The 15,858-nt window shown below is 38.5% G+C and overlaps 1 protein-coding gene across 1 annotated transcript in view; it reads right to left on the bottom strand.

The window, feature by feature from the left end:
• The window catches only part of SETH5 (transducin family protein / WD-40 repeat family protein), a 220,733-nt gene that overhangs the window by 103,520 nt on the left and 101,355 nt on the right, over window positions 1–15,858 (bottom strand). The window contains exon 9 of the mRNA XM_089385020.1: window positions 13,454–13,509. Coding sequence (XP_089241146.1) covers window positions 13,454–13,509 — 56 coding nt within the window. The remainder of the gene's footprint in view (window positions 1–13,453; window positions 13,510–15,858) is intronic.

The raw sequence follows: 15,858 nt of genomic DNA, 5'->3' as shown, positions 1-15,858 counted from the left end.
TTGTTTTTTTGGAACTTGCAATCTTTTTGCCAAATTAACATTGATAAAATTATGCTTGCAACAAGGATTTATAGAAACCATGATCTTCTCCTTTTGAATCAATCCATGAACCTGTAATAAGGATATACCGGTAGGAAATAGACCCACATGTTTCTCCTTATCTTGTTTTCTGGCATGAGACCATCTGTCTAAAAGTAATTTTTCAAATTCTTCATCGGGCAGGTTGAAACACTTCTTTTGGTTAAGTAATCCCCACCATGTGGCTGCCTCATCTTTAAAATTAGTCAGTGCCACCCATTTCCAATTGTGTCTAAATAACCTCTTGTATTCATTTATGTATTCTTCAATAGTAGGACCCTTATCATTCCTTGTAAAAAAATTCCTTGCTAAAAGCCATGAAGGTTTGGAAAAAATTCACTTACTTGGCGAAAATTTGAAATTGTCACAGTTTAGTCAATATTGCTCAGAAACCCTATTATGACCTATTTTCGGAAATGGAACAACTATTGTGCATCTGCCCATATGATAGAAATCTTGATCCAGGCACTTGGAATTTCATATTTGTGCTGCAACTCTCCGCTGTCACCAAAATTTCTGCAAAAAAGAGCTGATTTTAAATCAGCGATATCTCCCTCATCCGAACTCCGATTCGACTGATTTTTTTTTAAATTGAGTGTTTTTTCACACAGAATCCAGATCTACAATTAGATTTTGTAGATCTTGCACCAAGAGGTCCAGATCTGTGCAGCGAATTCGCTGCCCTGAAAAATTGTCTGCAACCCCACTGATTTTTAAATCAGCGATATCTCCTTCATCCGGACTCTGATTCAACTGATTTTTTTTAAATCGGCTATTTTTTCATAAATAATCCAAATCTGCAATTAGATTTAGCAGATCTTGCACCAAAACGTACAGACCTGATCTGCAAACTCGCCGCCCCTGAAATCCTGAAAAAAAAAAAAAATATATATATATATATATATATATATATAATAAATTAAAAAAAAATAAATAAAAATAAAAATAAAATAAAATAAATAAAAAATAAAAATTCTCCACTTTTGTTCCCAAGAAAGTGCTCTGATACCACTTGTTATAAATCTAACCCAGAAATATTATAGATCTGATATGAAAGTATAAGACAATGCAAATAAACCCAGAAATAATATGAAATGATTCTTTATTGATCAAACCCTTAAGGTAGGGCAACACCATACATTCACTCTTTAAGGAAGGAGAAGGAGAACACTCCACAAGCCATATGCTTGTTCATACAATAATTCCTTGACAATCTTCCATGTGGAGTCTCTAGCCTCTATATAGGCCTCATACATACAATACCATGGGTCATTACCATGGTTCCCTCATACCATCAACTAATACAATGGGCCCCTTACATTATTACTAACTACTTGTGGTCCCTTACATGATATGGGTTAACCACTTAATTTATTACTATGGCCCATCTCATTATTACATTATTACCTTGGGTACCTCCCTTGGTACCCCATATTATCCCCCCTAGGTATATAACATGTCCCTTGACCAAGACTCTCCAAGACCTACGTCCCATGACAAACTTTCCTTCTAGCAATTCCTCAACAACTTCTGTAATTTTGACCTCCAGCAAATTCTTCTGCAACTTCGACCCACAGCAAAATCTTTTGCAACTTCGACCCCCAGCAAAATCTTCTGTATTTTCTACCTCCAGTAAATTCTTCTGCAGAAACCCTAGCCTTGGTACCTATGTTGATTATGATAGTTTCTTCCTCCTTTCCTCTTCGCTTGAGTTGATTCTATCTCCTAAAGAACTCGGCTTGCAAAGTGTTCTTGATGATGCCCTAACTTGACGTCTGCAACTCAGCCTCTTCTGCTACAAAACAATCCAGAAATCTCGTCCTTTTCTTCTTTCTTCGTCCTTCTTTTCTTCACACATTTTTCTCTCTTGTGATCAAACTTGAGTGAATGAGTTGAATGCCCAAAGTGAGGTCGAAGTCTCTCTTATAAATAGGCCTTCTACTAGGTCGAATTGCGCCCTTTAGGCCGACTTTACCACTTGAGTAGGTTGACTTGATCTTTGCAACATGACAAGGTCTTGGAGGGTCTTTTGACTTGATTTTGGCTCAAATAAATTCCTTTTACAATATGTAACATGCCCAAGAAGGGTCTTTCATACATAACAATGATTCTCTTGACTTGTAGACTCAATAAAAAACCTTTAAAAGCTCTTAATGGGAGCTTGACCTATAAAATCAATTTCCTTGAGCATGAAACCCATGCCTCAAGAATAACAATAATAAATTTATCTTTCTCATTATATCAGATACATAGAATCATGAATACATATGTCATTATGAAGATTGAACCTAGTTACATATTTCAACACTCCCTCTTAACTAAGGAGGTATTCATAATTCATACAAGGTACTTGGACATTCTCAATCTGAAGAATTGTAATAAGAAGAGTCAAATTGGTAAGCCATCTATTTGCATCATATCAACAAGCAGTGTCACATAGCAAGGTATTGACTAACAACTTTATCTCTCCACAAGATCATAGCACAATGTTGAAGAGACCAATGACTTATAGACACCATCATCATTGTCTCTCAAGGCACATACCCCACCCAGGTGTTCACAGGGTATGCCCTTCCAAGACTATTCTTGTCATGGATTCCCAGTCCTCAAAGAATATCGGTCCTCTTCAACTACTCTTATCTTGGATGCCCTACCACATCCTCAAAGAGTATCAAATGCTAGATGCTTACCCAATCCTCCATTCTTACTTCTCAATATGAAGACAAGAATGGTGTGTCTATCTCTCCCTCTTAGCTAGGGAAGATATACCCATTCCTATGAAGGGATGTACCCATTCCTATAAAAGGAATGTACCCAAGCTCCCTCTTATCCAAGGACTTGTCAAAGTTCCCTCTTAACTAGGGACTTGTCAAACCTCCCTCTTAACTAGGGACTTGCTTCCAGCAACTTTCTGCTCTTTGGTGGAGATCATGGTACTATCAGCTACTTGTGGGGCTCCTTCGATGTCGTGAAGTTCTTCCTTTTCATTACAGAGTCTTCATCTTTTGTATGGCATTGGCCATCCATCACTTTCTTTCACGAACCATGTCAATGATGTCATCCTTTTCTTCATCGAAAAGTGATCTTCTAGTCCACATTTGGCTTTTCTTCATACAGCTACCTCTTCCAAGTCATGTTTCCTTTAGGATCTTTCATCCAACCACATGAGTGCTAGTTGTAGGTGACATCTACAACTCTCTTTTGGTAGCCCTGTATCAATCCATCCAGATGTTGTTCAAAAATAAAAAATGAACATCAAATCAAAGTTACCTTTTGTGATGGCCTTTCATCATGACATCTTGTTGGCTTGGAACACATCTTGCACATTTCTAAACACATCTCCAAGACTTTCAATGTCAAGGGTCTCTATCTTTACAGACCTTATCAAGGTCTTTGTACTTTCTATGGAGATGTCATGTCTAACCCTTCTAATCATTGGATGTTGATTTCCTTTTCTTATGTGACCATAGTTGCATCTTTCACGATCTCTTCTTTCTTTCTTCACATATTGCTCCCCTAGGAACTTTCATCCATGGTTCCTTTATTTTTATCAACTACCTCATATTCCATATGAGGACATATTATGTTGATTTCATCTTGTCAATATGTGAATCATGCCTTCATGCATCTTTCCAAAGGAAGAGATCCCTTTTCTTTGATCATGCTCATGAGGTAGAGCATTTACCCATACTGTCTGCAACTATATGATGACATGACTTAATCTATTAAACATATACATACCTATTTTCTCCTTTTGGTCATCTAGACTTCCTTTGGCAGCTTCCTTTCCTTGATTGAAAGTACTTCAACCACATTGACATATTGCACGTCTTTGTCAGCATACCATCATCCTTCTAAAGAATGAAGTTCTCATGAGGTAGAGCATTTACCCATTTTTTTTGCAACTATATGATGAGTCATGACATGACTTAATCTATTAAACATATACATACCTCTTTTCTCCTTTTGGTCATCTAGACTTCCTTCAGCAGCGTCCTTTCCTTGATTGAAAGTACTTCAACCATCTTGACATATTGCACTTCTTTGTCACCATATCAACATCCTTCGAAACAATGGACTCCACACAAGGTGAAATGATCAGTGAAACACTTGCTTCTTCCAAGAGAGGTGAACCTTCTAATGAAGATTCCAACGGAGGACCTTTGATTATTCTCATCCTGCAAATGCTCCTTCCTAATGATGATGTATGATGATTTCTTTTAACCATGCTAAATGGCTTTCTTCTAATCGTTCATGCTTTCAATGAGGTTACCAAGAGCTTCTTCCTTTCTATGATGAATTATACTTCAGCTATCTTTTCAAGCTTCTATAAGGATGTCACAAGCTCTTGCTTCAATCGTATATTTATATAATGATGCCACCTCCTGATATGATGCATCCTATCATTCTTATAATGCTTTCTACCACGATAGTTATCTTTCATGAAAACTGAAAAAGAACACAATAAAGGAGATTATCTTAGTCGTAGTAGATACCTCTCACTTCCTCCTTTGATTTCTTCTTCTCAGGTTCTTCCACTTCTTCGATGATATGGGCTTCATTCCTTTTCTTGTTGTCCTTCTTGAGTTTAGGACAATTTCTCTTGCAGTGCCCATATTCCTGACAGCCATAGCATTGGATCTTTGACATATCGATCTTCTTCTTTTTCTAAGGACCAAACTTCCCAAACTTTCCTTTTCTCTTAGCCATGGCAGCAAATGCTTGAACTTGTTTGCTTGGTCCTACATCACTTTTTGCTTTTAACATGGTTTCTTCAATCTTACACAATGACCAAAGTTCACTGAATGGAGTGGCTTCCTTCTTTCCATAGATGCTTGATACAAAGTTGCCCCATTCATCAGGTAGTGCATTGAGCACCACAGTGGTCATTTCTTTATCAGACATTATTTCCCCCAACTCTTGCAGTTGGTCTCGTATTTCTAACACTCTCATAAAGTATGAGGCTATTCCTTCTTCCTCTAATATCTTCATCTTGTAAAGCTCAGTTCTCAATGAGCTACTTCTCCTGCAATACTTACGGAGAATAGCTCTACCAGTTAGTCATAGATGTCTTTTGACTTTTCCAATTTCGCTACCTATGGAATGAGAGAATCCTTAATTGATTCTATAAGGATTCTTTGAGCCCTTATTTCCCCCTTCATGTATTTTGTTAGAGCTTGAGCTTCTTCTTTTAGTGGTTCAACAATTAAACCCTTAACGTGATCAATGACTTCATTTTCTATGAAAATCAAATATGTCCTCTTTTTCCATGCAAGATAGTTTGTTGACCCAACCAATTTATTGCTTTCCTTGCAAAATGAAGTCATTTTGATAGCGGATTCAAACATAAATATAGAGATACATACTTGTCAAGTGAAGATGCTTCCTGATGGCGAAATCTTCAACTTGATGCATTTCTTGATAATGTGGATGATAGAAGATGTCTTCTTGAATATGTCTTCCTTCAAAGGTGATAAGTCAATACCACCAAGTGGCACCCTTCAGGGTAAAAGAAAAAAAAATGATACCCCCTGAGTCTTTTCAGTTTTTGAGGTCGAGTGAGTCTTTTCATTTTTGAGGTCGATTGAGTCTTTTCATTTTTTAGGTCAAGTGAGTCTTTTAATTTTGAGGTCGAGTGAGTCTTTTATTTTTTTAGGTTAGTGGAGTCTTAGCTAGCCGGTGCAAACAAGTAGGACTTTCCCTAGAGGTGGGGCTTCGAAACTCCAAGATAGGGGGAGCGAGTGTATTTGTACGTTGTTGGGTAGGTGTCCACTATGCCTGTATCTCGTTTCCTAGAGTGTCTGGCTGGTTTTGCCTTTACGACCTGGATCACATCCCTTGAGATCCAGGTCAGCCGGTATTTCCTGTTAGGGAACTGTAAGCAGAGCCAGTATCCAATATTCAGGTCCTGTTTGCTTAGCCAGTTTCCGTTTGGACGCTCTGAGTCTCTAGAAGCCTGGTGATGCGGACTTAGCCTGTATGCCATTCGGCATCCAGTTTGTCTAGCCATCTCCTCTAGGATGCTACATTCCTCACCTCATCCTGATGTGACCTCACACCGTGGTGAAAATTGGCCCTGGGACTCAATGAGACCCAACCCACACTGGAAATCCCAATGTGTTCAAACCACTGCAAGGCTGGATCCCAAAGGATCGTTAAGATCGTATACATATTTGGAGTGATGGCGAGCCTCCAGAAAATCCAAAAGCCTGAGGCCCTGACACCATTTGTGGGGAGGATGAATCTAACACTCTGGCTGGGATTTGTGGTTGAGGATGCATCCCCCGTGGTTGAGTTCTACTCCCACGGAAGCGGACATTGTGGTTGAGTTCTACTCCCACTCATGAAGCGGAATTTGAGGTTGCTATTCCCACTCATGTGAAGTTGAATCAATGCTTACAACTTAGAGACAGAATCATTCCATTGCTTACAACTTAGAGACAGAATCATTCCACTCTTGTTAAGAAGGGGTTGGGTTTAACCCATCCAGGTGTATAGGAGTTCTCTGTTAAGGCCACTGGCGAGCCATCCACGGGAAAGGCAAGGGGTGGTGGCCACACAAACCTAACTGATCTCAATTTATCTTTTCCCATTAGGGTTGGTAGCTTTAGGCTGTTATGGGTTGGTTCTGAGCTCACTCAAACCGTAGCGGTCGAGGGCTAGGAAGACGGTTTCAACCCCAAGTGGGTTCATGTATCACTCTGTCCCGATGTTCCTTCGACCAGCCTTCCCTGACTTTGGCATATGACCCCACGCTAGAAAGGTTGGTGAAGGTCAAGGAGGGGCTCCATCAAGGCTCAATGCTCAAGGAGGGGCCCCATCAAGGCCGAAGGCTCAAGGGCTCAAGGAAGGTTGATGAAGGTCAAGTAGGTGCCCCATCAAGGCCAAGGCCAAGGTCCCTTGGTTCAAAGAGAGGGAGATCACCTTGATTCTTTGATGATGATGATAATGCCTCTTCTTGCTTCCCTTGGATGTAGAGACTTCAAGATGCTTCAATGTGTAGTCCTTCTTTGAGTGGAGGTAGGGTCCTTGAGATCTTCTTTGTGTGAGCTTCTTAAGAATGTTTCAAGTGTAGAACCTTTCTTCGAATGAGCTAGGGTTTTGAGGTCTTCTTCTCTTTGAAATGTTATGATCCTTGAAATATGATGAATGGTCCTACTCAATGATCCTTATATCTTTTTGGTCCTCAAGTAACCCTTCTTGATGGTTAGATGTCCTCTTTGATACCTTGACCTTTCTTGATACTCCTTTTGATGGTCCTTCAAGTTGCCTTTCCTTGATGTAGTCACCTTAGCTCTGATACCATGTTGAAAAATCATGGGCAGCTAGAATAGTTGAATTCTCTTACTTTAATAATTGCTTGTGATGTGTTTTTACTTAACTTCATTAGGTTCTTGTTTTTCTTGATTATATTTGTTGTTCTTTTCATCAAACAGCTACCACACCATAAAGAACAATAAGACAAGAGGACACAAGATGTAGGCAATCAGCCAGGGCCAAAACCTCTCCACTTGAGAGGAAAACCCACAAGAATTCTTCTCTTCTTATAGAACTTCAATTGACAAATTCCAAGACCTATGACCCTTGACGAAGACCCTCCAAGGCCAAGTCAAATCCTTCCTTTTTAACAAACTTTCCTTCTAACAATTCCTCAACAACTTCTATAATTTCGACCTCCAGTAAATTCTTCTGCAACTTCGACCTCCAGTAAATTCTTTTGTGGAAACCCTAGCCTTGGCACGTGTGGAGATTATGATAGTGTTTTCCTCCTTTCCTCTTCACTTGAGTTCATTCTCTCTCCTAGAGAACTCGGCTTGCAAAGTGTCCTTGATGATGCCCTAAATCAACTTTTGCAACTAGGCCTCTTCTGCTGCAATAAGTACCCTAATCCTTTCACGCATGTGGAAAGAAGTAGCCCAAAACCAAGCTAAAAAACTTGTCCTTTTCTTCTTTCTTCATTCTTCTTTTCTTCGCACCTTTTTCTCTCTTATGATCGAACTTGAATGAATGAGTTGAGTGCCCAAAGTGAAGGTTGAAGTCTCTCTTATATATAGGCCTTCTGCTAGGTCGAATTGCACCCTTTAGGCCGATGTGCCCACTTGAGTAGACAGACTTGATCTTTGCAACATGAAGAGGTCTTGGAGGGTCTTTTGACTTGATTTTCACTCAAATAAATTCCTTTTACAATATGTAACATGCCCAAGAAGGGTCTTTCATACATGACAATGACTCTCTTAACTTGCAGACTCAAGGACAAGCCCTTAGAAGCTCTCAATGGGAGCTTGACCTATAAAATAAAATACCCTTGAGCATGAAACCCATGCCTCAAGAATAATAATAATAAATTTATTTTTCTCATTACATCAAATACATAGAATCATGAATACATATGTCAATATGAAGACTGAACCTAGTTACACATTTCGACATTTCTTGCAAGTGATATTTCATATTTCATCTAATATTGTCTATTTTTGTACGACTACTTGTCATTTTATTTTGATTGTCCATTTGAGCAAGTATTTATTATTTCATTTGAGCAATTATTTACAAGGCATTGGTTTACATTTTATCTCTTGGATGTTGCATTGATTATCATTGAATATACATCTTTATATTGCTCATAGATTCACAAGCTTGCTCATATCTTGAAGTAGTTCCACTAACCTTAGTCTCCTACAAAACTCACATCTCACTCACTAACCTTCATTTAGGGACCACCCCCCTTAGCTTTAACTACGAGAGATCTTTAACAGAGAGAGAGTTGGGTATAGGCAACAACCCCTTCTCTTAGGTTGCCACCAAGTCACACCTTGTGAGGTTGAGGATTTTTCCCACACTAACCTAGATGTGCAAATGAGGTGGCAACAATACCTAAGTACTTTACTATAGTTGTAACTTAGGGATTTTTATTTTAATAATATTTTCTTTTTTGCCTGTATGTATTTGTTTTCTTTTCATACTTTAACGAAAGGTACCTTGATATTCTTTTAATATTTATTCACATTAATATCCTTATAACCCCTTCCCAAACAAAAATAAAAATAATTGGTGATACATGACACATTAGTCACAAGTCACGTGAAGACTGAGGAGTTACAACATACGAGCAAGTACAACTGACAAGCCATGCTTGCACACAAACATAAGCCATTGGCCAACACTCTCAACCTCTCTTTGACATCAAGCACTTTCAATCTGAAAACAATGTAGGTACCAATAGACATAGCTTCTTTTATTCACTCTCATCAATCAATCACTAAGCCATATTTTTGTAAGATTGGTTATTGGAGGAAAGGGTTAATGGTCACATTTGATAGTTCATACATTTTTCTTTTTTCTTTTTAAACCCACTACTCATGCATCTAGAAAGTTAGTAGTCCATGTGACATGGGATTAAGCCATAGGATTATGTTAAAGAAAGTTCGAGCATCTATAGATGTGAACCAAGGGCAGGACGAACTTATATTGCAAGATAGATCTGCTAAGAAACCAACCTCAGACATGGCTATGATAGAAGTTATTGCAGAATTCGAAAGTGTAATGTGTGGTTAGTAAAGTAATAACTCGGTCTCCATCTGAATATGACTCTAACAAAATTATGATCAGGTTCATCATTTGATAATCATTGTGAAAGACTTGATCAATAGCAAAGGAAAGGCACTCCTACAGTAGATGTTCAAGTTGTTGTGTGTGTGTGTGTGCCCACGAGGCTTAGAGTAAACAGTGACAAGGTGTTATGTTAAGGCACTCTATGGTGTAAAGGTCACTTGGTTCGAAACTCTATGGAAAAAATCCAACCATGCTAAGGGCTAGTGTGGCCCAGGATGGGTGCGACCCCCGGGTGGTTTTGACGGTTTAGATGCCCTTGGGTCATAGCTACTCAAGCCACAGGTTAGTCATGCCGGTCATCTCATGACTCACATAAACTAGCAAAAATATAAATATATATATAATCATGCTAATCATCTCATGACTCACATAAACTACCTATATATATATATATATATATATATATATATATATACATATACCTAAGTCCACCTATTTTGGTAAATAAAGTCATTTTGGATTTAGTGGAGCCAACCTAAAACATAAAGTAAAATGAATCCACGCTGACTTGTATGAGTATTGAATCGATTGAAATAAAGAACCACCCTTTTGGACATAAAGGCCCAATCGACGAAAAGGTGCTCTTAGGGTTTGTTATCCCTCATGTCAACAAGGGTAGACATCAAATATTTCAGTGCATTCATCACCATTATAAGCCCAACGTCACAAGTTAAAGCCTTGTGACAACCATGAGAAGTCGTGTATTAGGTGTCCTAGACCTTGTGTTTTGTCAGCCATGGTCGATTCAATTGGGTACATCTTTGGTTCCTTTCATCCTGGATAGGATTGGAGGGCGTTGGATGGGCTTTTTTGGAACTCATGGTTTGCAAGAACCTAGTCTTATGTAGGGGTTATCATCAAAGTGTGAGCTAGTCCATCCCACGTCAAGGTCCACCTATGTCCCATTGCATGGTTGTGTTTATTGAAATTTGAGTCTGTATGTGGCCTTGGCATTAGTGCAGTATCCCTTAGTTCTCAAAATGGCAGTCTCACAAAGTCAGCTTTTAATGTTTCTCGAGGCAGTTCACATTTCCTAATAGCATTACAATTCAATAAAAAACACTTCAATCAATCTGAAAAGTCTTTCCCTGCAAAAATCTCCCTCCCAAGACAATTTGCTTCACAAATGATCACATTGTGTCTAGGAGACAAGACAAGAGTTGGTGTGTACTTCTTAGAGAAGATAAGTGTGATGAATGATGAATATGATGAATAATGGAAAGGGACTCCCCTATTTATATGAGGGTAACCAAATCACTTTTCCATAATTTTACAAGAAAATCCCTTAAAAGTTTCTTTAAGTGTTTAACTAGGCCAAAGCTCACAAGCCAACCTTCAGATAGCTCAAAAACATAACAAAATGGCCAAAATAACACACACATGTGGGAATAATACTCTCCACTATGACGTCATCCTCCAAGATTGATCAATCTCCATTAAGTAATGAAATGGTCCATGCCTCACTCCAAGAAATCATCAAAGTGCATGGGTACATCTCCAAAAGGCACCTCCTCCTCCATGATGTCATCCACAGAAATCTTACCTCACCCTCCTAGGGCATGTAGGAATGATGTGGGATCATCTAGGGTGAGTGTTGGTATCAAGGCATGGTGTGCTAGCCCTCCCAAGTCACTCAATGACATCCATCCTCAACTAGGCTCTGGAACAAGGCAACGTTCATCAAACAAGGCCAAGCCCAACTTGGGGCCATCTTGGGTCCATCTAGGTACATCATCAAGTAATCCAACACCCAAGCTTTCAGGCTCAGCGTTTCAACATCTAAAGGTACAACAAGAGGTGTGGAACCATCTGAAATATGCCCAAGGCCCAACACTCATCTTTGAGGGGCAACGTTGGGGCTACAAGGTCATATCTGCCCTCAGAATAGAGCAAAGCATCCCCTTGAATGTAGTAGAAAGGAGTCAAGCAATCCCTCAAAGCATCTTTAATGCATGTCCATTAGGTGTTGATCAAATTAAATTTCTCTCTCTTCCTTTAATTTTATGGTAACTAGGGTTAGGTTTAGCTTAAAATCTGCATTTTATAACAATTTTATGTCCATATGTTAATTCCCTATTGGAAGGAACTGCATTGTTTGTCTTTCTCATACACTATTGATTCTTTGTTGATATTATCCTTTATAGGCTATTTTCTAGAAGTGTTATATGCCATTGTGTGCCCTAAATCTGCAAATCTTACAAACCCTAACTCATATCAGCTCTCTTCTAGATTATAAAGATTTTAGGGAAGCGTACCTAAACTTTAGGCAACTCTTATTCTAGCCTTTCAAGGCTCTATCAGCACTTTTCCTTCAATCTTTAGACCTTGCATCACCATTGAGCCCTCCTTCACTGAATACCTTTTTGGTGAGCTTCTGTAGGGAAGCCTCTCTTGTGGGATTAATTTCACAACTAAACAGTTGTAGAGAAGCCATTGAGATTACAGTGGTAGCCAATCTCTTTTTGCCATAAGACCTAGGTTTCCTATTGAGGCTTTGCACTGGGTTTGCCAAATTTTACGGTCACATTTTTGGCATCGTTGCCAAGGAGTAGTTGAGTAGGTGAGACAAGAACCAATCAAAGGCATTTGACATCTCACGGTCTCCTTGGTGACTACATTATAAAAAGGTACAAAACTGCAAACTGCAAATTTCAATTTTGATGTTTGATAGCAATAAAAGATGGCTCTATGAGGTTTGCATGTATTGTACCTGGCATTGGATGTTGAGGACATCCCAGGAGATCGAAATAAGCCACTTCCAATTTTGTATGAGAAGCTTCCAACCTTTGATGGGGCCTCACTGTCAGCTGTCCCACATTTCTTGGCATTTATGAGGCACATTATTCATGCCCTGATTAGATTATTCATTTTCTCTTTAAGGCACAAACATGGTGGATGGATCAAGCAGTTGTGTAGTCCAAAGGCAATTTCTTTTCTTAAGGTGTTAATTGAAGATTTTCTCAAGTATTGTGGCCCAGTATGGCAGAAATTTGAAAATGTGTTAGCAGCCTTAAACCATGAAGGCCTCCTCAGTCCTTTTCAAGGCAGCATAGAGAATACCACAGACCTGCAACAAGAGCAGCCACATGACCTTCCTCAAAAGATTCCAGATCAAGAGAGGATGTGTGAGGTTGTTGAGAATGTGCATACAGCACAAAATGATGAAACAAGTAGGTCACATGAGAAGGCACTTAGGGCTCCGGATGAAGGACAGATGTTTGAAAACTGAAATGTGCTTGACATGGAGGTGAACCATGAATGTTATATAGCTTATAATCCCAAGTATGATAATGATGATAATGCTGATATAAATGATCAGGGTTTGTTGACAGCATTAAAGGAAGAAGGCTCTGAAAATTTTCAGGAGCTTCCTAGGTAGTGCCATACTCCAAAAAGGGCAGGGAGCACCTCAAATTCACCGAGAGCATGCTCCCGAATATTGGGAGAACAATTCAAGGGGCACACCCGCTTGGAGCATGGTTTGGGAGGGAGCAAGCCCTTGGGGGTGGAGGAGGGGTGCGCACTCCTGGCAACACTGATATGATTTACCTATTTGAGGTCATTTGATGGACAATAATAGAATGATCTTATCTATATCTGTAGCATGCAGCAACAGGGTTATCTCCGAAATAACAACAGTATAAACAGAACATATCAGAATATATTCAAAAAGTCACCCTAAATGTAAAAATATAAACAGTAAACTGAAAATAAAATTGAATAATTAGTCTCAACAATGGCTAGCACCATACATTCAACTTACCAGGAGGGAATGCCAACCCTAAGAAGCAATACTTCAGATAAACAAGCATTTTGTACCTGCATGATCAAGACCATGATGAGTAAACATGCAACTATAACCGTTTCAGATGGTAACCCAATTCAACAAGAAGACTCGACTTAGAAATATGCTTGGGGAACAATTTGTTTTGTGCAAACATATGGCATCAAACAATGGGGCTGACCTGCAGAATATGTTTTTGAATGCTCTCCCTTAGGCTACACTATTCAGTACAAGATGACCATACAAGTTCTAATTATAGTTACCATAGGTTTCCTTTAAAGTAAAAAGGAACATAAGTAATTGCATTTAAAACCCTTTTAAAAGTATGCATTAATGATGGAAGTGTGGACCTAATAAACAACAAAAATTATTGCTAAAAGAGATATGTTTACACCAGATTACTTTCATAAGAAAAGAGTGTCCAATAAATGAGTACTTGAAAACATCTTTTTACAAAGAGCATTGATTAAATTATTAATGTTACTTATCTGGAGAAGCACTAGCCAAAAGAGAATGTTTGTGCATACAACAAAGAATTGCAAAGAGGAGATATTCCACCACTGTAAGTACCATATGCACTAAGCAAGAAATTTCCTGCACCTATCAAGGTGAAGATCATTCAAGGTTCATTCCAGTTTTACTCCAAACTGGGCATGAAAAATGTTCTGTCAATTTAACATAAACTATTTGTTGCTTAATCAATATCGATGTCCAGGAAACTGTGAATAAAGCAATATAGCTTACTTAATGAAACATGTTAGCTTAATAATCCTAAAGATTATTTGGATAGTTAATTTTCCTAGAATAATAAAGTGATTCTAGAAGCTATGTATTCCCTAGGAGATAGATTGACCTTGCCACATTCTTGACATAGTGATCATCCTTGAGTTGTTGGTCAAGGACACGACATGTCAAGATGAAGCTAGAGAATTTATATCTATGCTATGCCTTTCATTTGTTATGTAATGTGATTTCTTTCTAATTAATAAAATTACGTGTCTAACAGCAGTTTAGATTTAACAAAACAGCCAACTAATGGCATGTATAACCCAAACATCGCAGTGGCAACCATCAAACCAGTGAACATACAAATGGATTATCACACTAAACGGAATGACTAAATTAGAATATTAATCCACAACTATAATGTTTAAAGCAAAGCATAGCAGTAATAACTCTATTCACAATATAGATGCTAGTCTATAACCAATATTAGAACAGGGGTTATAAAGCATATATAATTTTGCAGATATCCACACTTTTCCCCTTTTTAGTCTTCACTCAAGACAAAGGTGGGTGTTAACAAACAAGAAACACAATATAATCCATACCTAGAATACTTGAAGCAGAGTTGTAACAATTAACACAAGAATCTCAATCTCCACATTAATAGCAATGTAAGACAAGAATGAAAAGAATTTATCCACCATAACATTCCATCAGCCATTATAGAATTTATTTATTTTTATGAATGACCACTGTAAACGTATTGACTGCTCCTGATCCAGATTGGATCAGTATATTATTGGTCATTCATTTTGATGCTTTTGGAGTGGAAAAAGTGGAGGAATCAACTCACATGACCATTTTTACCTATGGGTCCCAGTTTGGAGAAATTGGGGTTTGAAATATTCCAGATGCAGTTTGAAGCATCAAATGGCATTTTTTGGGGTTAAAACTGTCACTTAAGAGCAGCACCCTTTAGCGCTATTCTATACCTTTCCAACGAAACCTTTCCAATGACACGAGTTTTCTCAATCAGAGTTTGTATGCAAAAGTTATGCCACCCAGAAGTTGACCTTGTTTTGACCACCATGATTCCAGAGGCTGTCACATCAGCCCTTGTTATTCATAAAAAAGGAGGTAGCCATGTGATCATGATGAACAAATCTCTAGAAGAGTCAATATTGTAACTCTAGTTAAGAGTTGAAGGAGTCAAACTTAACCACTAGTTGCATATTGAATTGTGTTATAATGAGGCCATTCAAAGGAAAAGGGGTTCCATTCTATTCAATTGCATTTTGTTCCATAGGTGAGCAGAGTAGTCAAGAGTGGACAAGGAGAGAGCAAAGAGAGAAGATTTGTGCATTGTAATATCCCATGGGCCACAAGCTTCATTTCTTTGTATTTGCATTCCATTTCAATTCAGGGAAAGACAGAGCACAGCAACCTCACCTTCCAGCGGAGTTTTCTCCGGAAAGGGTTTCCCGGGTCATATCTTGTGTTATTGTGGTTTGCGAGTGATTGATATATTTGTTCTCTGTTTTGTGCATAGTTATAATTTGCATGCATATACAATAAACAGTGAGTAACAGACACAGAAATCTAAGGAGAAATTTACCCTCAGTGTATATTTCGGATTTCCTAATATATTTTAGTAGATC

This window comes from Pinus tabuliformis, chromosome Q, assembly GCF_031772625.1.
Source record: "Pinus tabuliformis cultivar Carrire ecotype Pingquan chromosome Q, CPIR1, whole genome shotgun sequence".
Lineage (NCBI taxonomy): Eukaryota > Viridiplantae > Streptophyta > Pinopsida > Pinales > Pinaceae > Pinus > Pinus tabuliformis.
The sequence above is the reverse complement of the archived record's forward strand: the minus strand, read 5'-3'. Positions and strand labels throughout refer to the sequence as shown.